The sequence below is a fragment of the Pelodiscus sinensis genome, chromosome 9 (assembly GCF_049634645.1).
Source record: "Pelodiscus sinensis isolate JC-2024 chromosome 9, ASM4963464v1, whole genome shotgun sequence".
Classification (NCBI taxonomy): domain Eukaryota; kingdom Metazoa; phylum Chordata; order Testudines; family Trionychidae; genus Pelodiscus; species Pelodiscus sinensis.
In genome coordinates, this window is record NC_134719.1 from 30514745 (window position 1) to 30539299 (window position 24555).

A 24555-nucleotide genomic window follows, 5' to 3' on the forward strand; every position below is an offset into this window, starting at 1 on the left:
AGAGATGACGGGGGAATGCTGGGTTCTCACAAAACCCTTACTTCCGCGGCGCACCAATTGGGAAACATTGCTCTATATAGTCATTGTAATAGGCAATTTCTTGTATGTTCAATGCAATGTAATGCATCTTAGATATTTTAGATATTTACTTTAAGAAAGCTAAAATAAAAAAATTGAAGACGACGACTTAATCATATATATACCACTTCAATAGTACCTGCTGCTACTATTGCAGTCCATATAGGTTTGGTTTTTGGCCTGCACGCTCTCAACCTCTGCTTTTATATATAATCTCCAGCCTGTGAATTCCTGTCTCTCCATGTAAGATTACACAGAGGGACAGGATTCACAAGTAGTGGTGTGATATAGGGAATAGAGTATGAGCTCCTGGCAAATGGTCTTAGAGGCTCAATTCCTAAGTTGGATACACTTTAAATATACAATTATTTTATGACCAGAGTCAAGGCAGCTTATGTCCAGGGGTGGCATACTTATGCAAGTAGAGGGGAGTACATGAATCAGTTATTATATTAATAGAAAAGCATCACAGCCAGCCACTGAGCATTTGGCAATAGAACTGGTCATGAATTTGCCGATTCACTGAAATTAAAACATTTTTTGGGTAAGTTTCAATGGCTCTCTCATTTCAAACCATCAGAACTTCCTGCTTCAACATTTTTGAAATTAAAAGTTGTTTAGAATCTAAAATCTGAACTTTTTTGTTTGGAAACGTAATAAGAAAAATGTTTTCAAAGGCAAAAGTCAAAACAAAGTGTTTCAAAATTAGTAAAATGAAATGTTTCAATTGGCTGAGTGTATTTATGGATTGTTGATTCACAAACGAATTAGAGATTTTGATTTTTCATCCTAATTCAGAGCATGAAAATGCTTTAAAATTTCAAAAATTTCCACAGGACTGGAATACAGTTTCCTGCCCACCTCTAGTCACAGTACTCTCATAGAAAGACACAGCCCAAAAATAAATGTGCAAATGTTTTGACTTACAATTTCACCCCTGGAGCCCTTTTCACCCCTAGATCCCTGAAATAAATAGAAATTGTTAATCCAGTACACTTTTTAATATTTTAGGACCTGAATTTTGAAAAACATATACACGTGAGTTACTTACTCAAATCAGCTATCCTTTTAATATTAATTAACTTATGTACACAAATGTTTGCAGGACTGGAGCCATAGTTTGTACCATGGAGATATAGATTAGACAAGGAGTTACAGAAACATGGCCTGTGATCTCTGTCTTGTTCATATTCTTTTTGATTTGTAATTCCTTTTTTACTCTTTTTGAAAATGTTAGCCAGTTTTGCTCTGTTAATCTGTTTGTTTGACTAACTTTTGCAATATGCTTAAACCACCATCATGGGGGCTCAGTGCTTAAGCCATCATAATGCTGGGAATTAAACTATATACTGTCTGCAAGTAAGAAAATCCATTTAATTCTATGGGTATTTCCACATCTGCTTTTACTGCTGTCATCAAAGATATACATGGTCATTATTAATGCCCAGGTATCGGCAGATTAGCCATCTCTTCTTTGCCTACTTTATATTCTTGGCCAGTTTTGCATTCATACTGTGTCTCCAAAAACGTTAATCTAGCAATTAATCTGATGTGCACAGAATTTTGCATTTTGATGGCTGGATATACTCACTGATGTGTGAAAATGAGCCAGAGCTAAAAATTTATTATTTATTACAATGACAGGCTGTCTGGCTTTGCATTAAAGCACATTAACAATCTTCATACAAGTACACAAATTGTGGAGAAAAATTCTAGGATAAGACTTGTCATCGTTCCTTTTTTGTTGGGGGTAAGAAGAAAGGAATGCAAATACCATCCTTTGCTAGTATGGTCTTTTTCCCAACAAGGGGCAAGAATGTTCTAATCCTAGTTCCCTTCTCTTTTTTTTGCTCTCATTACATATATCTTACAAATGATAAATATTTACTACTTCATATTAATATTATTTTGCTGTTCTTTATTCCAGCTTCATAGAGATTACAGGTGAGATTTTCACTCCTGCTCTTGCCCCCTTTTCACCAAAAGAGAGGGTAAAGGCACCCTAAAAAGCTTCATATCTGGCCAGAAGAGTATTCTCCAAGCACAGGAACTACTGAGAGAGCCATAAGGCTGCCTCCCAATGACTGCTTTGTGAGCCCTGACATACAATGTGTGGTGCTGGAGATGGCATTAGGGGCAGGAAGAGTTGGCTGGGGGTAGGACCACAGCACTGTAGAGATTCGAAGCAGCACTGTGGGCTACAGGACTCCCAAGCAGGCTGCCTTTATGTACATAGGCCCCCAGGCTGTCTGTATGAAAATAGATGCTCTCCAGGATTAGGAGAATATGAAGATTGATTAAAGCCTCTATAGCATCTCCTCTCTGTACGCTACAAATTCTGTGCCCAGACAATTAGAGGAGCAGCACAGAATCTCATTTCACTGTCAAGAAGAGAACAAGTTTGCTGCAATGACTCTTACAGCCTTTTAATTCACGCCATTTATATTGGACACACACAGTAGCTTGTGGATATAGCATAATATGAAAATAGTCTTTCTAGCTGCTATTTAAATTGTAAAAATCTTCTATTTAGACACAATCAAACACATGGATGAAAGAACCTTCTAACAAATAACATGAAACCTAAGGACTTAAACTTACAGGTTTTCCCATTGGGCCTATTACTCCTTCTTGACCAATGGGGCCAGTATATCCCTGTAAACAAACAAAGGAATTTATTAGCTAATCATGATTTTCAAAATGAAGAAAATCCAGGAAAACACATTGAGGGCCATAGCACAGTCTGTTTTAAGATTGCTCATTATTTAAATGAACGGTCTTAAACTTTCAGCAGAACAGTCATGAAAACACAGAGGATGCCATATATATCCAAAGTGCCATGTCAATGCTGGCTTTCTTGAATGACCATCAACAGGCAATGGACAAGATAATTATTTTAATAATCAGTAATTATTTTGGAGTGTTTGGAGAGCCTTTATATCACTACAAAAGACACTGCACTAAAAGCAATGGTAAATGAAGCCTTTTGTTTACCGAAAAGCCAAATATTCATCAGCCACGTCCGGCAGTATATTACTATCGACAAGTAAACATATAAGACAGCCATGGGCAGCCTAGGCTAGTGAGTGGAACACCTGAAAGGCCCTTTCATCTCAGTGGGCTGCAAGATTGCAATAACCAAGAAATCTCCTGGGATAAGCTAGTTTTGCTAAATACACAAGCGTACCTAGAATTTGCAATGTGTGCCAACTGAATCACAATAGCGCTCTGATTGGATGCCGAGGGAGCGCACAGCTCTCACAGTCAATGTTGTATGCAATCAGTGTGCCCCTTACTCCACCTGCCCTTGCTTTACATGCATGTTACTTCAGTAATAGTGGTAGAAAAAAACCTACATGGACACAAACCAGTGGAATCTGGCAACCCTGCACATGGGCAAACAAAAATATCTCGTGGACTATGCATATAATGCTGATGGGCCACATGCAGCCCCCAAGCCACCACTGAGATAAGACAACCATTAAACACTGCTAACAGAGGTATTTTCCAGTTTCGTTCTGGTACATGATAAAGCTCCTTTTGGGCTGTAACGATGTACGCGGAAGAGGAGTCAACCTGTGCCTTTATTCATATCCCACCACCATCATCCCCAGCAGACGCGAGAATCTGGCTTGCCTCAAATCCTATCTTTTCGCTGTTGCCGCTTTGCTGTTAGCTCCGCCTCCAAACTCGTCTGCCCCAAGCGTGAGCCGCGGGCTACTGATTCCGTCTCAGGCGTTGGGGAGAGGGGTGCCCGGGCCCGCCCTCTCTCACGGACCCCAGCCCAGGGCCCTAAGGACACAGACCCGCTCTGGTCTGGCTGGCGGGGTAACATGACAGCCCGCAGGCTATTAGCGTATGTCTACACTACCCCGCTAGTTCGAACTAGCGGGGTAATGTAGGCATACCGCACTTGCTAATGAAGCCCAGGATTTGAATTTCCCGGGCTTCATTAGCATATTCGGGGAGCCGCCATTTTTAAATCCCCGCTGCTTCGAACCCCGTGCAGCGCGGCTACACGGGGCTCGAACTAGGTAGTTCGGACTAGGGTGCCTATTCCGAACTACCGATACACCTCGTTTCACGAGGAGTAACGGTAGTTCAGAATAGGAACCTAGTCCGAACTACCTAGTTCGAGCCCCGTGTAGACGCGCTGCACGGGGTTCGAAGCAGCGGGGATTTAAAAATGGCGGCTCCCCACTTATGCTAATGAAGCCCGGGAAATTCAAATCCCGGGCTTCATTAGCAAGTGCGGTATGCATACATTACCCTCCTAGTTCGAACTAGGAGGGTAGTGTAGACATACCCTTAGAGAGCCCTAACCTGGGCTGTTTCCTCTCCCCTTACCTAGGCTTCCTTTACCTAGGTCTCCCTGCTGCTATTAGAGAGCCCTACCCTGGGCTGTTTCCTCGCCCCTTACCTAGGCTTCCTTTACCTAGGTCTCCCAGCCGCTTGCAGAGCCTCCGAACGCGCCTCCCAGATGGCTGACTCCCTGCTCCATTCCCTCCCTCTCCTGCAGGAAAGCCTCTTTGCTTTTTAAACCTTGGCGCCGGGGTGTTATGTTACATCCGGGCGCCGCCCCTATGCTGCCTCCTCTGTGCCCCCTCCCCTCCCTGGTTACCTGGGAACACGCCGCGCATACTCCCTCAAGGCCCAGCCGCGCCCCGCCCTCGGCCCGTGCTGGGAAGTGGGAGAGGCGGAGATGCTGTGTCCTGTACCACGTAGGCTGGGGGCATGCTGCACCGCTCCCTCCCTGCTGCACCGTGCCCTGTACAGGGCCGTTGCCAGAGGCTGCAGGGTGCGGGGCTGCTGCGCCCTGTCACATGGGCAAATAGCTCAGAACCATTGTCTGGCCTGTACACTGATGAGCAGGAAGAGAAAACAGCTATAAAAGTAAGTCTTTCAAGCTGGCTCTCTCAGATGCCAGCTAATCAAACTCCAAGAAGTGATGTCAGGGCACATATTAGAAGAGCTAAGACCCCCATCATTTGCAGTATAAAACAGCATTTTACAATGTGATGTCCAGTCCTGCAACCTGGCCATCACCCTAGGTTGCAAGATGGATGAATATTCCCTCCTTCAAATACTGCTGCTGATAAATCCTAAGATTTCTGGATGAGTAACAAGAGAGAACATGACAATGTGAAAAGCCATCAGAGGTCAAACACAATCAGCTAATTCAATTTAGTTGCCCTTCAGTTAAAAGGGAAATAATTCCTTAAAACATGACATTTTAATTAACTATTTCCAGGGGCCAAATTCTCCCTTCAGAGGCAGGGTTTGACATTTTCTTGCTCCTCAGAAAGCATTTGATTAAATGTTCTGGTTTGCTGTGAAGAAAAAGGGAGGGCATTATTTGTTTCTAATGACAGACCTCTAAGGGTATGTCTATACTATGGGATAAAGTTGAATTAAGATATGCAACTTCAGCTATGTTAATTGCATAGCTGAAGTCAAAGTACCTTAAGTCAACTTTTGGCGCTGTCCACACTGTAGGAAGTTGAAGGGAGAACACTCTCCCCTTGACTTCCCTTACTCCTTGTGGAAGCAGGACTACTAGCATTAACTGGAATGTCCCTTTCAGTCCAAATTAGTAGGTCTTCACTAGACCCACTAATTTGAACCCTGGAAGATCGACAGCAGCAGCTTTGACTGTAGACATACCCTAAGTGAAAAGGCTACAGAAAATGAAGCTACACCAACTAAATAGTACTGTTAAAAATGATTTTGGAGAGTTATGTATAAAACTTACAATTTGGCCTGCAGGACCTTTAGGACCCAGAATTCCAACTAAACCAATGTGCCCTTCAGGACCCTAGAAACAAAAATAAAAAGATTAAATCACTTGAACATCTGACAGATTAAAATCTATCTCACTATCTCACCCAAAATTATTGTATGCAAGCAATTATTTTCCCCAGAAAGAACAGTATGGCTGTGTCTACACTGGCACCCTTTTCCGGAAAAGGGATGATAATGAGACAAGTCGGAATTGCAAATGCCGCGGGGGATTTAAATATCCCCTGCGGCATTTGCATGAACATGGATACCGCTTTTTTCTGGCTCGGAGCTTTGCCGGAGAAAAGCGCCAGTCTAGACGGGATCTTTCGGAAAATAAACCCTTTTCCGGAAGATCCCTTATTCCTCTTAAAATCAGGAATAAGGGATCTTCTGGAAAAGGGTTTATTTTCCGAAAGATCCCGTCTAGACTGGTGCTTTTCTCCAGCAAAGCCCCGAGCTGGAAAAAAGCAGCAGCCATGTTCATGCAAATGCCGCGGGGGATATTTAAATCCCCCACGGCATTTGCAATTCTGAAGTGTCTCATTAGCATCCCTTTTCCGGAAAAGGGCGCCAATGTAGACACAGCCTATGGGAAGTAGAAGCATGATACTTGTAAGAACAATCAAAGTGAAACCATTAAACAAACCATTAAACTCTGGGCTTCTCTATGTGTATAGTGTTGTTGCGGCAGCTGCATGGTTGTAGACCTAAGGCCACATCTATACTTACTGTGCCAGATATCCATCTTTTGCCATTCGATTTAGTGGGTCTAGTAAGGACTTGCTAAATTGAATGCTGAGGGCACCCGTCAGCACCAGTACTCCTTGATTTGTGAGAAGTAAGGGAAGACGATAGGAGTGTTTGCTCCTGTTGACCTCCTCCTGTGGAGATGGTGCCACGCTCATCTTAAGGTACGTCAACTCCAGCTATGTAAATAACGTAGTTCTGTACCTTAAGCCGACCTTCCATGTCTAGTATAGATCTGGCCTTAGTGAAGACGCTATCTAGTCCAATGGGAGAACTATGGGAGACATCCTCCTGATAAAGTAGCACTGTCTAGACTGGGGGTTAGGTTGGTATAACTGTCACTCACATGTGGATTTTCTGAAGTTATATTGAAACAAGTTGGTAGCATAAACCAGTGTTTCTCAACCAAGAGAAGACTCAAGAGAAGTCTGGGGGATACCTCGACAACTGAAATGTGGAGAAAATTTTGTTTTAAGTTTTATAGCGCTTTATTATTTTTGTACTTTTTAAACACAAAAATGTCATTGCCCGCCTGGCTACGATTAGGTTGTTTAAACAAATGTGTTGCAATGTTAGAACATTTTTGTGTGTGTTTGAAAACTGTAGGTACCGGGCGTACTTATAATTTTTTTTTTAAAAAGGGGGTACTTTATAAAAAAAAGGTTGAGAAACATTGGCATAAACCACGGCTCTGAATATTACTGTTCGGCAGTAGGCTAAACCCAGGGCGTCTGACAGACTTTCCTGGACCCGGGGCATGGTGAGGGACATCACCCCAAACACAGGTATTTGACATCACTCAAAGCAAATTCAAAGGAATTTGAAACTATATAAGAGAAGGGAGTGGGTGGGGATTGTAACTGAGGTATGTGTGTGAAAGAAAGAGAAGCAGGAGAAAAACCACAGAGGATATGTTTATGCTGCAATTAAAAACCCTGGACTTGCAGTGTGACCCTGAAAAAAGCCCACAGAAAGTGACATTTTTGGACTGAGTGCTGGATGAAAGGGGTTTGGACCTATGAACAAAGAATGTATTCAGGGAAAGAGGACTTTGCATATTCTTTCAAATAAACAGTATTTCATCACAGATTCCAGATTCTATCATCAGTTCCTCCTCCTCCTCCAAACAACCCATAGGGCCATGAACTCCTAGGTACAAGGCTAATCACTGTGGCCAACATTTTTTTTATCTCTCTTTCTGACCTATGACGTATAGCAATACGTCTGCAACATCCAATCATTCTGGATACATTTAAAACCAATTATTGCTAAAACCGATTAAACATTGGGCCATCTTTCTTTGAAAATGGCTTAAACTCAAATAAAAAAAAATGATTCACACATACTTTTGGACCTGGGAATCCTTGAAAGCCCATCAAACCTCGATCTCCAAGTTCTCCCTGTAATATTAGCAAGCACGTTGATTATTATTCCATGTTGTTAACTCAATTGTTACAATATTATTTGAGTCATCTGTGGTAGACACGTACAGTCTTCCCTTTCAATCCAGGGTCTCCTGGTGGGCCTTGATCACCTTGCATCCCAGGAAGGCCTCTTTTACCTTGTTTTCCTGGATGACCCTGAAGCCCTTGCTCACCCTGTGGAGGAACAGATAATGCGTCTTTCCTGATCATTACAATAGAATAGATATAAGACTAATTCCCCAGTGAATGTGTTTCAAAAAGAATTATGCAGCTAAACAGCTTTTATATAGCAATACGTTTTTTCACTATTTCAAACAGTCCTATGGTTTTTCACTACTTTTCCTTTAGGAATATTTTCCAGTAACTATTCCTTTCCTTAAAATACAAATATTGCTTGATTGTTGCTTCACATGGGGACACAAAACATCACCCTAACAACTTTGTTGGTGAACGGTATCCCTCTCCTCTCCCACTAATTGTTCCTTGAGTATTCCTTCAGGACAGAAATAGTATTATACTGTCCAAACACAAAATATCCAGTCCTGATTTGGGTCTTTGGGCAGTAACACAATACAAATAATCAGTAGTGACTAGAATAGTTAATTCCAAAGTACACTCATGGGAAAGATAACAGAGAAATCAGAACATTTCTCCATACTTTTTAAATAAAACCTTTTTATTTTTAAAAACTGTCTACTAGCAAAATCTTACAGAGAAAAATGGACTTATTGGAAATCAGTTTATATCAAGCATTCTACTCTAAAACCTCAAAGGCCATCTTTACACTATGGGTATGTCTAGACTACATGGCTCCGTCAATGGAGCCATGGAGATGAGATTTCTAGACATAGGGAAATGAAGCAGCGATTTAAATAATTGCCGCTTCATTTACATCAAAATGGCTGCCGCGCTGTGCCAATCAGCTGTTTGGCGCTGTGCCACCAAACAGCTGATTGGCACAGCGTGGCAGCCATTTTGATGTAAATGAAGCGGCGATTATTTAAATCGCTGCTTCATTTCCCTTTTTCGAGTACACTAATCGACATGGCTCAATCGACAGAGCCATGTAGTTTAGACGTACCCTATGAGATAAATGACTTTTGCTCTTTCCACTCTCTGCTTTCTACAGCACTGACTTAAGCTTACTTCAGGTCAGTTTCAAATCAGTAGCTGGTTCAAAACATGTTACCATGGTATTTGGAATTGCCTGGGAAACAGAGCTATCTCAAGCTGTTTTTTTCATTTGGGATGTTGAGCTCAAGAAGAAAGCATCTTGTCCTGTCAAAGACAGAGCACCTTGGACTTCCACTGAAGCTCAGAGAAATATGCTATCTTCCCAGTTTGGGCCCTACACTTGAAAGGCAACCAAATGTTAATAGACTGTGTCATGGGACAAATCATGCAGGACATACCTCAGCAAAACTTCCATGTCAGTCAGGGGAACTTTGGCTTAGTAAGACTAAAGGATTTGGCTGCAAAACTTGTATTAGAAGGGGGCCAGATAAATGAATTCTGAATGGTTCTTGGTGTTGAAAGTAAAATTCTGATGGATGGGAACTGATTCTCCAAAGCCACATGAATTTACTGTTTTTATAACATGTGACAAACAAGAAAAATTATAGCACCCAATCTTCAGTTTTACAGTTCAAATATGCATTTGGTATTAACGTGTGTTATTAAAAGGCATTTTGTTTCCCATAATGTGTCAGATAATGGATTAAGATGAAGATAAAGGAATGCCAACAATGCTGTATTTGACAAGCATAACAAAATATCATTCACAATACCTTCAGTCCTGGTGCTCCGTTGGTACCTGGCATGCCTGGCAATCCCTTTACCCCTCGAATTCCAGGATATCCTGCCAGCCCTGCTATTCCTGAGCTTCCTTTATTACCCTTAACAAGTCAAGAACAACTGATTACAACCAGAACAGACGTTGGCAGCATTTCTGTTGCACACTAAAACAGGCACACATCAGCCAATGCTGTGTATATATTTGTGCACGTATTTATAGCACATCTCTGTATATGCACACACAGAGCTAGACAATAGCATGCAGCGGTACAGCATATTGAGATTACTCTAGAAATAAACAGATTTGTGTGGAGGATATGTGGGGGGGGGGGGTGAGGGGACTTTAAATGTGATTCAGGGGCTACTTAGGCTCCAGAAAACTCGTAGTGTTTTTTACAGATGATAAATGACAGGAACACTGTATCTAGTTCCTATATAAAGAATGAAAATTAAATAAATATTAGACCCTGTGACTGGGTGTCTGCTTGCACTGGCCCTTTAATGCTAAAACCCAGCCCTGAGAGAGGGATGAGAATAAAGACCAAAGCTGAGGCTGATATTGCCCATTAGAGCCCAGCTGGGGGTTATATAAATAAGGGCTCCGGGAGGCAGGAAAAGAGACACTCTTGCTCTAGCTGGAAAGCAGGAGGGATCTGGCTGCTAGGGAAGATAGAGGCTTCCTGAGGTAGGGCACAGCTGGGGAGCTCTAGCCTTACCTCACTCCCAGGCCGCAGGGCCTGAGAGGACAAAGGCTGTAGGGTCACAGCCAGAGATAGAAGAAGGTAGCAGGTCCACACCCCCTTACCAATGATGAGTGGCCATTTCAGACTGCAGTTTGCTCCTGAGGTGAGGGGCTAGATGATGACTGGCAGTGGATCACTGAGGCAAGGTGAGTACAGAGGGATAGGAGTTTCCCTGGGACGACAGGACCCCCGAGTGCAAAGATACAGGACTGTTGATAACTCCTCCCCCCCAAAAGGGGAACTGAGACACAACTGTGGTGGGTACTGCTGAAGAACAGTATCCTGAAGGGGATGCTGTGGTCCAAGAGCAAGACTGGTTCAGAACTAGAACACCTCCAGCCAGAGGGAGGTGCACAGGTGATAAGCTAATTCCCAGTGCTACTGGCAGGAGGTGCTGTGGTGGTGTGGGACAGACCCATTCAAATCGAATACTAATATGTTCTGATATCATATTAAGTCACTTTACTAATTTAAACCTAGCCAATGTCCCTTAATGTAAATTCTTACTTTATAACTAACTCTTGAATACAACAGTTGAAACAATTGTAGAACAATCTACATTGCTTTCTATTGGAATAGATCATTTGACTTTTGGAGACGTCTTACAAGGCAGCTGTCAATAACCAGTTGATCATACTCGACTGGTTGATTGGAGGCTCTGAAAGTCGATCTCAGTTCAGTCTTGCATCTCCGTCCTCCCCCCTCTGTTCTCAAGCAGATGGCATTTTAACAAAGCTCCGGCTGAAGTCTCACTTAGCCACAGCGTTCCTCTCATTCCCGGCTGCCCAGGGGACAGCAAGGAACGCAGCAGACTCTACACATTCTCCTTGCTCCCTAATCACCGCAAACAGGAAAAACCCTACACAGCGACCGCGTAAGTGCAGCTGCAGGCCCCCCCTCTCCAAAAATGGTGCCCTTGCCCACCCCCACTCAGCCCTATAATCCCCAGCCCTCTGCCCTGAACCCTGCACCCCACATCCCTCCTGTCCTGAGCTTCTCCTCATACTCCCAGTCCTCTTCCCTAAGCCCCTTCTCAAACCCTCCTGCCCTGAGTCCCTCAAACACCCCAACCCCTGACTTCTTCATCCCCAGGTCCTTGCCCTAATTCCTGCACTCCATCTCCCCACCCCAATACTCTGCCCTGAGCCCCCACACTCCACCATACACTTACATTTCTTATAGGTACTGTTGTATCATCAACCCCCTCTCTGCTAAATCCCACCCAAATGGGCAAGTTGTGACAGGACAGTACCTATAAGAAATTTAAATTGCTTTCACCCCTGGGCAGGCAGCAGGCACAATGTATTCTCAACCAGCTGGACAAACCAGGAACCCCTCCCTTCTCCTTTCATGGAGCCCCAGGAGAGAACAGTGCTAGGACTCTAATGATCATGAAGTGGTGTCAGAGCTGTTCACATTTCTTTGGTTTTACACATCACCTGCAGGGAGAAGGACCACTGCAATGACCATGCAGGGCGAGTGAGGGGCTGGACAGCCAGGTCTCAGCTGAGCTCCACTGGGCACTAGAAAACATACTGATCCCATAGACAATATCGTTGTTTGCTAGAGGTGCCTTCTCCCCTGCCCTACTGCCTTCAGGTTACTGCTGCCCCTTCTCATGCTATCATCTCATATATCCCCTGTTGCCTCTCCTCACCCCTTCTCTTGGGACCCATCAATGTGCTGCTTCCTGCTGCTATCACCCCTGGCTGCTGCCTCCTCCCCTTCTAACTACGCTGTGATCTTGTCCAGGAAGACTGCTGGTGCTCGGGGAGCTAAACTGGGATCAGATGAGAGAGTTGGTCCAGCTGCTATGGCAAGTGGTGGATCTGGCCAGCAAGAAAGTATTTCTCTGAGTACGCCTCCTCCCTCTCTCCCCCCCCTGCACAGCCTCAGGAGGGGAGGAGAGGTTGCATGCACGGATTGCTCCCGGGCATTCAGCAAGGAGTTCTGGGACAGGGAAGGGGGGGGATTATAACAAACAGACTAACCAGCTGCCAAGGGGAGTAGAGGCTGATGCTTGTAAGCAGTGTGGAGAAGGCGCTGCCTTGACTAGGAGCACAGATGCAGTTTTGCAACAGCCCAGACCACCCCATTACAGGGCATGTGATCAAGCAAACTCCACCAAGCCCTGTGGTGCACTCACAAACACAGGCTTCTCCCTTGGGCCTCCAGCCTGGGAGGCAGCTGTCCTTCATGCTGGGAGGTGCTGAGGGGGGAAATCCAAACCCTTGCTTCCCACAAACATTCAAGGGTTTTCTTGTTGGCCTGGATGCTTGCTCAGCATCCCACACCTTCACCTGACCTCAACACATTGTCACAGCCTGTCACCACTCTGGAGTCCCCTCCTCCACCCAAATTCCCTACCAATGCTTGCACCTCTCACCACCCCCAAAATCCCTCGCCCCTGTACCAGCCCAGTGAAAGTGAGTGGGGGTGAAGGAGAGCAAGTGATGGAGAGAAGGGGTAATGGAGGGGTGGGGCCTTGGGGAAGGAGAGGGAGTCACGGGGAAAGAAAAGGGTAGATCCTGGGTAGTCCTGACATTTAAAAAGTGCTACTGGACATAACAACATTGGAGGCCACTGTACTACAGCAAGGCCCTGTGAGTTGATACTGCACTGGCCTGGGGCTCTAAGGGTATGTCTACTCTAGCTCGTTAGTTCGAGATAGGTAGGCAAATGAGGGCAACCGGAGTTGCAAATGAAGCCCAGGATTTAAATATCCTGGGCTTCATTTGCATCTTCCCGGGCCCCACCATTTTTAAATCCCCCTTAGTCCGAACTCCGTGCCCGCGGCTACATGCGGCACGGAGTAGGTAGTTCGAATTAGAGATCCTAATGTGAACTACCATTACTCCTTGTGGAGTAAGGAGGATTTCCACGAGAACCGTGCTTGGGGGGAGGTGGCACGGTCTCAGCAGTGCCGAGGACTGGGTGACTCTGCCTCTACCCCTTCTGTCCAAGGTCCCACCCCATTCAGGAGTGCAGAACTGCCCACCCCCACTTTGCGTAGGGGGACTTGGCCCCCCTGCCTGGCACTGATTTTTCCCATGAGTGTGGTCAGTTGAAGGACTGCAGACTGAGGGTATGTCTACACTACAAAGTTAATTCGAACTAACAGACGTTAGTTCGAATTAACTTTGATAGGCGCTACACAGGCAAATTCGAACTTAATTTGAACTAGTGGAGCGCATTCTATGAGGACTAACGCCTAGTTCGAATTAACTAATTCGAATTAAGGACTGTGTAGCCACTTAATTCGAACTAGTGGGAGGCTAGCCCTCTCCAGCTTTCCCTGGTGGCCATTCTGGGCACCACCAGGGAAACTCTTCTGCCCCCCTCCCGGCCCCAGAGCCCTTAAAGGGACACAGGCTGGCTACGGTGCCCGTGCCACGTGCAAGCCTGCCAGCACCCAGCCAGCAGACCCTGCACCTGGTACGGCTCGAGCCCGCCACCCGCTGCCACCCAGGCCTCCGCCTCTTCCCGGGACCAAGCTGGCGGCTCCCGGGAGCCTGCCCAGATCTGCAAGAGGCAGGCGCCCGCCTGGTCTAGTGCAGACATCGTGGACCTCGTCCACGACCTCCACACTAGGCACAGGAAAGTGGCCGTCTAGGGCAGGAGAGCTGCCAGCCTGGCCATCCAGGAGCAGGTTGGCATAAAAATCAAGGTGGTCCACCGAGACCCCCGACCCTGAGCTTAGAACGGCCGTACTGGGTCAGACCAAAGGTCCATCTAGCCCAGTAGCCTGTCTGCCGACAGTGGCCAACACTAGGGACCCTGGAGGGGATGGACCAAAGACAATGACCAAGCCATTTGTCTCGTGCCATCCATCTCCAGCCTTCCACAAACAGAGGCCAGGGACACCATTCCTACCCCCTGGCTAATAGAACTCCATGGACCCAACCTCCATGACTTTATCTCACTTCTCTTTAAACTCTGTTCTAGTTCTAGCCTTCACAGCCTCCTGCAGCAAGGAGTTCCACAGGTTGACTATTTGCTTTGTGACGAAGAACTTTCTGTTATTAGTTTGAAGCCTGCTACCCATTCATTTCATTTGGTGTCCTTTAGTCCTTCTATTATGGGAACTAAGGAAGAACTTTTCTTTATGCACCCTTTCCACACCACTCATGCTTTTATAGACCTCTATCATATCCCCCCTCAGTCTCCTCTTTTCTAAGCTGAGAAGTCCCAGTCTCTTTAGCCTCTCTTCATATGGGACCTGTTAGAAACCCCTGATCATTTTAGTTGCCCTCCCCTCTCCCACCCTCTCTCTTCCCCTCTCCCACCTTCTTTTCCCAGGCTCCCTGAGTTTTGTTCAATAAAGAGAGTTTCTGTTTTTGACCACACGTGTCCTTTATTTTGTACATCAGGAAGGGGGGCTAGGGAGGGATAAGTGGAAGGAGGTGAAGGAGGAATGGGGTATGAGCCCCCAATGGGGAGGACTGGGCTGACTCTGCGGGCACCTTGGGGTGGAAACTCTCCTGAAGCCCCTTGATTGACCCCACCTCCGGATGGCAGCCTGCAGCAAGTGCAGCCGGGCTGATGGCCGAGTGCTGTGATATGCTGAGTGTGGGCACTCAGGGCACTCCAAGCCAAGATTGCTTTGCAAGCGGGGAACCCCTGAGAACTGTCTGTCCGGGGTAGAGGTCGGGTCCCTTTAAGCACAGCCCTCGGCTAGCCTGAGGCAGCAGCTCCGCACTCTAAGTCCTAATCTGATGCCCTGCCGGCACTGCTTCCGGCCAGCCTTAACCTCAGTTCAGGGTCCACTCAGTGTGGACATGCTAATTCGAATTAGCAAAACGCTAATTCAAACTAGTTTTTAAGTCTAGATGCGCTAATTCGAATTAGCTTAGTTCGAATTAGTGCTGTAATGTAGACATACCCTGAGTTTGGACTCTTGATGATCAGCAAAATGATCTTCCACATTATTATATACTTCAAAATATTTGGTAACTGCTTTACTGACACCCTGTGGCTTGTGTGCGTCATATTAAGCTGTTAATACTAGCGATAGAACCATTTATCTGATACTACCGCCGCCCCTCATGCTTTGGGAATGCAAATTAAATGGGATCTGGGTCTGGCCCACAGCTATTTTTGCTTGATTACCATTTAAAATGTGCAAGGTCAGGGCCCTAATCAGTGTTAGTAATAGAAAATGATTGTGTGGGCTGTCATAATTGGATGACAAATGTATGGTCTTTGCATAGATAGGCTGTTTTCTTTTTAATTAGGTCTGAGAATTCAAGAGATCACAAGCTTAATAAGGAGCTCATCTTGATGACAACAAGATGTCAGACTCATTCATTGCAGATGTACTAAAATGACTGTCCAGCTTGAAACAAACACACATGGATGTAGGCAGATCTCCACATAATAAAAAGACAGTTCTTTTTCTCATAGAATCTTTTAGAGATATTCAAATTAAACATGCTTATTTATAAGTAACGGTAGTTCAAATTATTAGCATTATTGTGTATGTACTCAAAGGGAAGGGTTAATATAAAAATAATTTACCACATCAAGACTGGTACCCCTAGACCAGTGGTCTCCAACCTTTTTACACCCAAGATCACTTTTTAAGTCTCAGAACAGTCGAAGATCTACTGCCCCGCCCCTTCCTTGAAGCCCCGCCTACATTCCATGAGGAAATCTAATGTAAATGTACTGCGCAGGTGCGCAGTTCAGAGAGGGCTCAAGAGCTACTCTTAGAGCCCCTGAGATCTACCGGTAGATCGCGATCTACTGGTTGGTGACCACGGCCCTAGACTGTAAAAAAGAGTAGCAATTTTTAACAAGAAAAATGCTGCTGATTGTATGGAATAAAGCCAAAAGAATACGCCTATAAGAAAGAAAAAGAAAAATGAATGGAAGGGGCCTTCCTCACCCATAATTAGCGTTTATGATGATGGCACTTAGAAGCAAATGCAAAATCTCTTTTTCATGTGTAATTTAAGTTATCATTTTCATCAGGGCTCGCTGAACCGTGGCGAGCCCCACTTGCCAGCCGTGCTGTCTAGCGATCTGCGCATGCGCAGATTGCCTGAACCTGGCTCTTCCGGGTTACAATCTACTCACCACGGCGAGTAGATTGTATAATTTGTCAAGCCCTGATTTTCATGAATAGAGTAGGTTTCCAAATGTGGTTCTCACAACCTTTCAATATGTTACTCTGGTTTCCAGTCTGATGAACTGATGTGCTTTCATAACAAAAGTTCTGCTTGCTCTATTTGATGTGGCTAACTCATGCTTAAAATATCTCTTAAGTAGATACAGAATGTCAATGTTATTGTTAACATGCAATATTTAGAAGTACGGGAAGTATGTTGAATAACTAAAAAAAGCTAAAAAAAAATAAGAAAGAGCTATCAGATATAGTGTTCCCTCCAAATTAAACTGCAGAGAATTACAACCACTTGAAATACTCCCTGTTATTCCACAGTTAATATGATATGGGGCCTTTAACAGTTAAAATAATACACATCGGCCCTCTATGAACCAATTACATTTTGTTTTTTTGTTTTTTTTACAGCCATCAGTACTTATTGCATTTGTTTGTTAACAATTAACTTGATTAAATAGTTACACCAAATTTAATCTAAATATTCTTCATAACAAACTATGGGTCAATCCAGCCAATACTTACAGGCACAGTGCTTACTACTCAAAGTAGCTTCATTGATTTCCATAGACCCTAATTTTCCATGGGAGAGAATTAGCAATTGGTTTTTTGTCCTTTTTGGAGAAGTGATGGCAGATAAGAAATGTTCAGGGGGCAGAAGGCTCTATGAGCAAAGCTGTCCCATCCCTAGGATAATTCAAGGCAGTTACCCCAGACCTGTGCTTTGGGCAAAGCCGGCTTTAGGAAGTGCAGGGCCCAATTCGAACAATTTCGATGTGGCCCCCAAAGCAATTTTGGTTGAGCAAAACACACACACACACACACACACACCCTGTGCTAAATTCACATGGCCAATGCACTCCTCCTCCAGGGCCGGCAGATTTGTATAATTTTTGGTGGTGCCCCATTAGGTGGAAAAGGGGCAGGAAGAACTTTCTCTTAACCTTGCAGCCTCCCTCTGTTTATATGGTAAGCATGCAGGGCAGGGGCAGGTTGCCTTCATTTTCTTGGATTTGAGAGCTGGAAATCTCTGATTTGAGGTAGTCAATGATACGGGGTCGTAGGCAACATTCCTGCTAATCTTTTTCCATCCATGTACAGAATACATTTTTATGTGTACCGAAGCATGTGCGAATGTGCACTACCAGTAAAAACAAAGCCTAGCTAAGCGGCTCTGCTTATCTGCTGGGTGGCATTCAAGCCTCTCCTGAGTGGCTGCACAAACACAGAGTTTATGGAGAATACTGGGTTGTAGAAGACTATTCACCTAGCAACTCTGATGACAAGAAAAAAGGTCCCAGGTTCTCAGTGGACCTTTTGCTCAGCTCTTAGCTATTAGTGATAAAATATATAGAATATTTCCTCTGACAGCACCTTTTCTGTAAATTAACCTTACATCCTAGATAGATTTCCAGATGCAAAAATGAAAAAATACATAATTAATTCCATGAGGTGGCAAAGGAATCTAGAACATGTATTTTTGTTTGGGTGCTTTAGCACTTGGAAGTTTGTTGAGGAGAAGGTGAATGAGAAGGGTAATGTGTGTTACTCACAGGAAATCCAGGCTTCCCAGGTATTCCAGGCTTTCCAGGATTTCCAGGAATGCCCTCTGGTCCAGAGTATCCAGAAGCACCTTTCTGCCCTTGTAGGCCTGGTTTTCCCTTAAAACAAATGTAAATAGAATATGAATTTACTCAATCTATTTGTAGTCATGAGCAGTATCTATAGCCACAGAAAAAATATTTCAAAACAATATTTCCTAGGTCTTACTACAATAACCGTCTCAGTGACCTAGATCAACATTTTCAAAAAGAGGTCTGTTGGGTGGCCAAGCTGAGATTCTTTGGGTCTGATTTTCAAAGGCACTGAGAACCTGCAGCTCCAAGTGACTTCAGCTGGAGTTGTGATTGCACATCAGGCCCAAGGTATCCACCAATCAAGGCTCCAGAAGTCGAAGGTCATTTCTGAAAGTTTTGGGAACTATTTTTATATAATTGAGAAATTACATATAATTCAAACATGTCTGTATCAAAAATACACAAGAACTCTCTATTAAACAGCACTCAATTTGTTAACCCTTGGTTAAGCTTTTGCTGAATGCTGTCATGTCATCTTCACTGAAGCTTCAGTAATTTTATTTCAACAAGATGATTACCTTTAAATTGCAATATGCTAGAGGAAGAGGCTTAGAACGTAGGTAACTATCTCCAAGAGAATGCATGCACTGTACCAGAAATCCAAACTATCCTCTCCCACTAGATCACTATGTCTCATCAAAAATGAATTTTAAACAGCTATATAAGTATATAAAACATTTGCCATCTAAATCTTGGTGACAATTTTAGTGGTAGAAGAAACTTGCATCTTTCATGAGCCTAAGATATGCTTTGAAATTCCTCAGAAGCCTCCTTCTATCGTTCCTCTTTTCCTCGCTTCTCCTTTCTTTTTCTGCCTTTCTCTTTGTTCTGCATTACTGATACTACATATGTATCTCTTCTGTACTCCACAGGGCAATAACTAAAGTCCAATGATTGCTATGTAACTTCACTTATTCAATAAAATGCTGTCCATCTACTCTGCACAGGATGTGCAGTTTGTTGACAGGTGTCTATGAGTCCACTGTTTGTCTCATTTACCAGAAATAGCATGTGAAGCTAGTAAAAGTTATTTACGGTATGTGCTGGTGTGGGGTTATTTATTAGTGGACCCAGAAATAGCCTTGTTGTAATGTATACTGAGTAATGTTTATGGAATGTCCTTCTACTTGCCTCTTGTGAAGAAGGGGAAGGATTAACTCCTCTACAAAGGAGTAATTGCTTTTTAATAAAAACATATTAAAGTATCTAGGACCTGATGTTTTGACAAAAGTGGGGAAAGGTCACAAGATCAGGCAGCCATGTTTGTCATGGGCATATGGATGGTGAGTTCTGAAGTCAGTACACATCTTAAGGATATGAGAGCCAATGAGTGTGTGTGGGTGAATGGGGGAACAAACAGAGTTAACTTCAGGGTGGTCCCTATTAACATGATAAAAACTGTATGGCCTGTGTAAACTCTACAGACAAAGAATGTAGTTATAACTTTGCAAATGGGAAGCTGCCTCAGGATATAATTCACTAATTGTACTTCATTCCAATGTGCTGATTAACTGAGAGAGTTCTTTTTCAGTCTCATTTACCCTAAGGACACTTTACAATTCTGGACTACTTTAAAGAGGCCTTAAAGTGGGCATGCATTACATGAAGACCCACTTTGAGTTCCAGTTAGACTGGCAAAGCAGTGTACAGTGTTTCAGGGTAAATGAGAATCAGGCACACAAGCACTGAATAATTTTGATGTTTAATATGCATCATCATTTGCGTTTAGCTGTTTTATAGACAGAACACAGATAGTGGAAACTTGTTACTTACAGGAATTCCAGGTTTCCCAGCTTGACCAGTCACTCCTTTTTTTCCAGTAGGACCCTAGATATTTCAAACATTTGTGAAATGATAAACTTGATCAAACCAAAGACATAAAATAAGACACTAATGAGAATATTTTCATCACCTGGCTTTGGAAGAGTCCCTAAAAGCATGACATTTTCAATGATCAAAATAAGGACTTCATACTATGGTTGTACACAGTCTTTTTCCTCTTTATTAATATACTGTAAAATGTCAAAGCATTTCAACAATACCAAAGCTAAGAAGGATTATTTCAGATCTTTTACTAAATGTGTGCCATCAGACAATATTATTGTAATGAAGTACATTTTTCTATAGTGCGTTCATCTCTTTTTGAAAAGTAAAGCATACAAAATAAGAAATACTGGCACACTGTATATGTTGATGCCTGTATTAGAAAACACAACTCTTGACATAATGACTATTTCCTTTTATCTGCATCTTAAGCATAACAAGAATGATGAAATAACCAATGAATGAAAAAATACCTTGCTGGATTTCACTAACTTCCTGATATGGATAGGGTAACATTTTCAAAAGCATGTAAGAATGGATCTGAGGGACTTTTTAGAAGATTCCAAAGCACACAGAACACTTTAAAAAGTCGTTATAAATCACAGTATACAGGCAGTCCCCGGGTTATGTACAAGATAGGGACGGTAGGTTTGTTCTTAAGTTGAATTTGTATGTAAGTCAGAACTGGTACATATTGTAGGGAAACTCTAGCCAAACATTTCTCCACAGCTCAGTTTTATTCTCCCGCACCTCACTTCCCTCAGTCCTTTATTCTCAAGCTGAGGTGTCTGCTGAGAAAAGCCGCTCCGCGTCTCCCTGGTCTGCTGGGAGGGGGAGGGGGGCTAGCTTCGCATCTCCCTGGTCTGCTGGGGGGAAGCAGCTAGTGCGGGGTTGCCTCACCCCGTTTGTAAGTAGGGATCCGATGTAAGTCGGATCCATGTAACCCGGGGACTGCCTGTATATAGAAATCATTCATACACCTCAAATACGGCCACCTGAGTAGAAGGTAGTAGCACACAGCAATGCTACAGCTTAGATTGAGTGGAAAAGATATTTTAAAGTTTTCTGGTCAAAATTATTTTTAACACAATTTCTAGAAATAAAGGCTAATAAATTACTATACTATACTAAAATTATATTCAACTTAATAAAGTTTAAACAAACAAAAGACAAAAGTAAATACAAAGACCACCATCCAACTAATGTAAATACCAGAAAATTAACAAAATATTGTTTCATCATTTAATTTAATAACTTTTCTTAACGTCATGGCACAAAAACTCCACCAATTAAAACTGGAATCTATACATTTAAAGCACTCTGGTTTTGCTTTCATTAACATTTCAGAGTTCACATAAAATAAAAGCAGTTAATTTAAAATAGTGGTTTAAGTTCTGTGTGACTAATCTTGTAAGACTTATTTATAGCAGCACTATTCACACCACAGGGGCTAAATTGTGTCAATGTTCCTATTCTTAACCTTTTTTATGACTTTAGACTGTAAAAGTTTGTTCTGGGCTGAATACTGGCTCCAGACTGGGATATGGAGATTTCTTTCTGGGGAATATTTTTGACCCATATAATGAAAGTCTTTCTGAAGAAGAGGGCTGAGGATTGACTGCTTTTGTCCTGTAGTGTGAAGATGGTGTTAAAGTCAATATATTAGAATGCATAGGAGAGGTTTCACATTGATGCTGGTATATGAGGATTTCATGTTTGTTTATTTTGCATTACTGGCCATTTCTAATGTCACAGATTGCCATCCATGCAAAAAGAAAAAAGAAAAAAGAAAAAAAAAAGGTTTATTTGCAGCAGAATTGTGGGTCGGGGTGGGAGTTCTGAGACAAATAACTGCTATTTATTCCATTTAGATTACAAATCATCTTTATTCTAATTTTTCTAAAATTTTAGAATCCAGAAAAAGCCACCCAATGGCACAGCACAAAACACTTCAGGCAACACTCCATGAGGACAAAGTATTACTGATGAAGGAAAATATTTATATATGATATTTTCAGGACTTGCTCGGTCATTAATTTGCTGTTGTTTCTTATTACTCTCTCTCAGCCTAAAGCCCAGCTGTATATGTACAGGCAGTCCCCGAGTTACGCGGATCCGACTTATGTCGGATCCGCAGTTACGAACGGGGTTTGCTGCCTGTCTCCCTGGTCTGCTGAAGACAAGCAGACCAGGGAGACGGGAAGCAAAGCCTCTGAGGACGCCGGCAGTGGGACAGCCGCGGCATGTCTGGGCTGTCCGCTGCCTGCGTGCTCCGCGGCTTTGCTCCACGTCTCCCCAGACTAGGGAGACGGGGAGCAAAGCCGGGGAGCACGTGGGCAGCGGACAGCCCAGACACGCCGCGGCTGTCCCGCTGCCGGCGTCCTCAGAGGCTTTGCTCCCCGTCTCCCTGGTCTGCTGGTCTCCAGCAGACCAGGGAGACGGGGAGCAAAGCCGCGGAGCACGTGGGCAGCGGACAGCCCAGACGCGCCGCGGCTGTCCTGCTGCTGGCGTGTTCCGCGGCTTTGCTCCCCGTCTCCCTGGTCTGCTGGTGACCAACAGACCAGGGAGACGGGGAGCAAAGCAGAGCAAAGCCGCAGAGCACGCGGGCAGCGGACAGCCGAGACGCGCCGCGGCTGTCCTGCTGCCAGTATGCTCTGCGGCTTTGCAATGCTTTGCTCCCCGTCTCCCTGGTCTGTTGGTCACCAGCAGACCAGGGAGATGGGGAGCAAAGCCGCAGAGCACGCCGGCAGCGGGACAGCCGCGGCGTGTCTGGGCTGTCCGCTGCCCACGTGCTCCGTGGCTTTGCTCCGACGCCTGTGGTACAGCAGCTGGGGCGCTGCCGGTTGGTCCCGTAGCGCCGCTCTGGGAGCTACTGGACCAACCCGGCAGCACCCCAGCTGCTCTGCCGCAGGCGTCCCCAAGTCAGCCGCTGCTGAAACTGACCAGCGCTGACTTCAGGAAGCTGGAGGCAGAGTTGCTCTGCCCCGGGCTTCCTGGAATCAGCCGCTGATCAGTTTCAGCAGCAGCTGACTTGGGGACGCCTGGAGTTCTTAAGTTGAATCTGTATGTAATAACTGGCGTCCAGATTAGCAGCTGAAATCAGCCTGTAGTCAGCCGCTGGTCAGTTTCAGCAGCGGCTGAATCTGGATGCCAGTTCCGACTTACATACAGATTCAACTTAAGAACAAACCTACAGTCCCTATCTTGTACGTAACCCGGGGACTGCCTGTATATACAGTAGAGTCTGACTGGGTTTCTTCACAGATTATTTCATCAGATGGGGCAGTGCTATGTAATTCTGTGTGTTTGGACAGGGCTAGATTATCAATTGCCTTTCATTTAAGGACATTCAAGTATTTTGAAAAGAAGCAAATTTCTTTTCTTCAGAGTAAAAATACTTATCTATTAAGTAGCATATATTGATAGCTTAGGTAATTGTGATTTTTTTTGCAATTTTCCATTTTATGCTATTTTTCTCCTTAAGGGATGAAATAGAAACAGGATCATTTTATCATCACCAATATAAATGTAGGGTTCTTCAATAATTTCCATTGTGCCACTATCAATCATTTCCAGGAAAATTAACACATTTTTTCCATAAGTCAAATACCTGGAAAAAGCAGTACAAATATTTCAAAACTGTATTTGACTCTGATATCTGATTCTTATTAGTGCAAATACAGCACGTAACTATTACATAGGAGTCATGAGCCAGAATAGGTCAGGCCTTTCTGTGAGCACAGGGGAGAGGAAACATGAAAATTAACAGTCCCTAAAATATTTAGAAATATACATTTTATAATAAAATACGGCAAAAGTATGCATACATCAAGTAATTAGGGTCAAATATCAACCAATTCAAAAATAAGACAGCATCTTGAATCTGGTCTCATTTGAAATCCAAATATCTTTTATAGAAAAATTCTAGTGAGCAGAGGGAATTCTTTGGTGAAATACATATGAATGAGAAGTATGCCTAATTTGATGGAGATCCTGTTCAAGTCACACAAGCAGACAACTATCCTAATCATTTCTGTATATTTTTAGGTAGCAATCAGGTCCACTGGGTTTGTGTTTGTAAGAACTTTAGGTGTAGAGTGTCAGTAAGTGGCAGTAAGACATATTAAAATTGAACATGAAGACAAATAGGCTACATCTACACTGCACACGTGTTCTTGTGCAAATAAATTTACAGCACAGTGTCGGAAAAGAGGGCTTCTTGCGGAAGAGTTATTCCTCTCCCCATGAGGAATAAGCCTTTTTGAGCAAGAGATCTTGCGCAAGAAGGCAGTGTGGACAGGCAACATGGATTTCTTGCGCAAGAAACGCCTATGGCTAAAATGGCCATAAGAGCTTTCTTGTGCAAGAAAGCATCCACACTGCCATGGATGCTCTTGTGCAAAAGC

At 43.8% G+C, this 24555-nt stretch overlaps 1 protein-coding gene across 4 annotated transcripts in view; it reads right to left on the reverse strand.

The window, feature by feature from the left end:
• The window catches only part of COL24A1 (collagen type XXIV alpha 1 chain), a 251636-nt gene that overhangs the window by 24112 nt on the left and 202969 nt on the right, over positions 1-24555 (reverse strand). For 3 of the 4 annotated variants that reach the window (XR_012905946.1, XM_025183174.2, XM_075936388.1), the window contains exons 46-53: positions 20099-20152; positions 18242-18349; positions 9818-9925; positions 8097-8204; positions 7953-8006; positions 5831-5893; positions 2680-2733; positions 1006-1041 (exon numbers count right to left, since the gene is read on the reverse strand). Coding sequence is in view for 3 of the 4 variants with exons in the window: in XM_025183174.2 (XP_025038959.2) it covers positions 1006-1041; positions 2680-2733; positions 5831-5893; positions 7953-8006; positions 8097-8204; positions 9818-9925; positions 18242-18349; positions 20099-20152 (585 nt within the window). In the remaining variant the exon portion in view is untranslated. The remainder of the gene's footprint in view (positions 1-1005; positions 1042-2679; positions 2734-5830; positions 5894-7952; positions 8007-8096; positions 8205-9817; positions 9926-18241; positions 18350-20098; positions 20153-24555) is intronic. The other variant, XM_075936387.1, reaches the window with a different exon arrangement.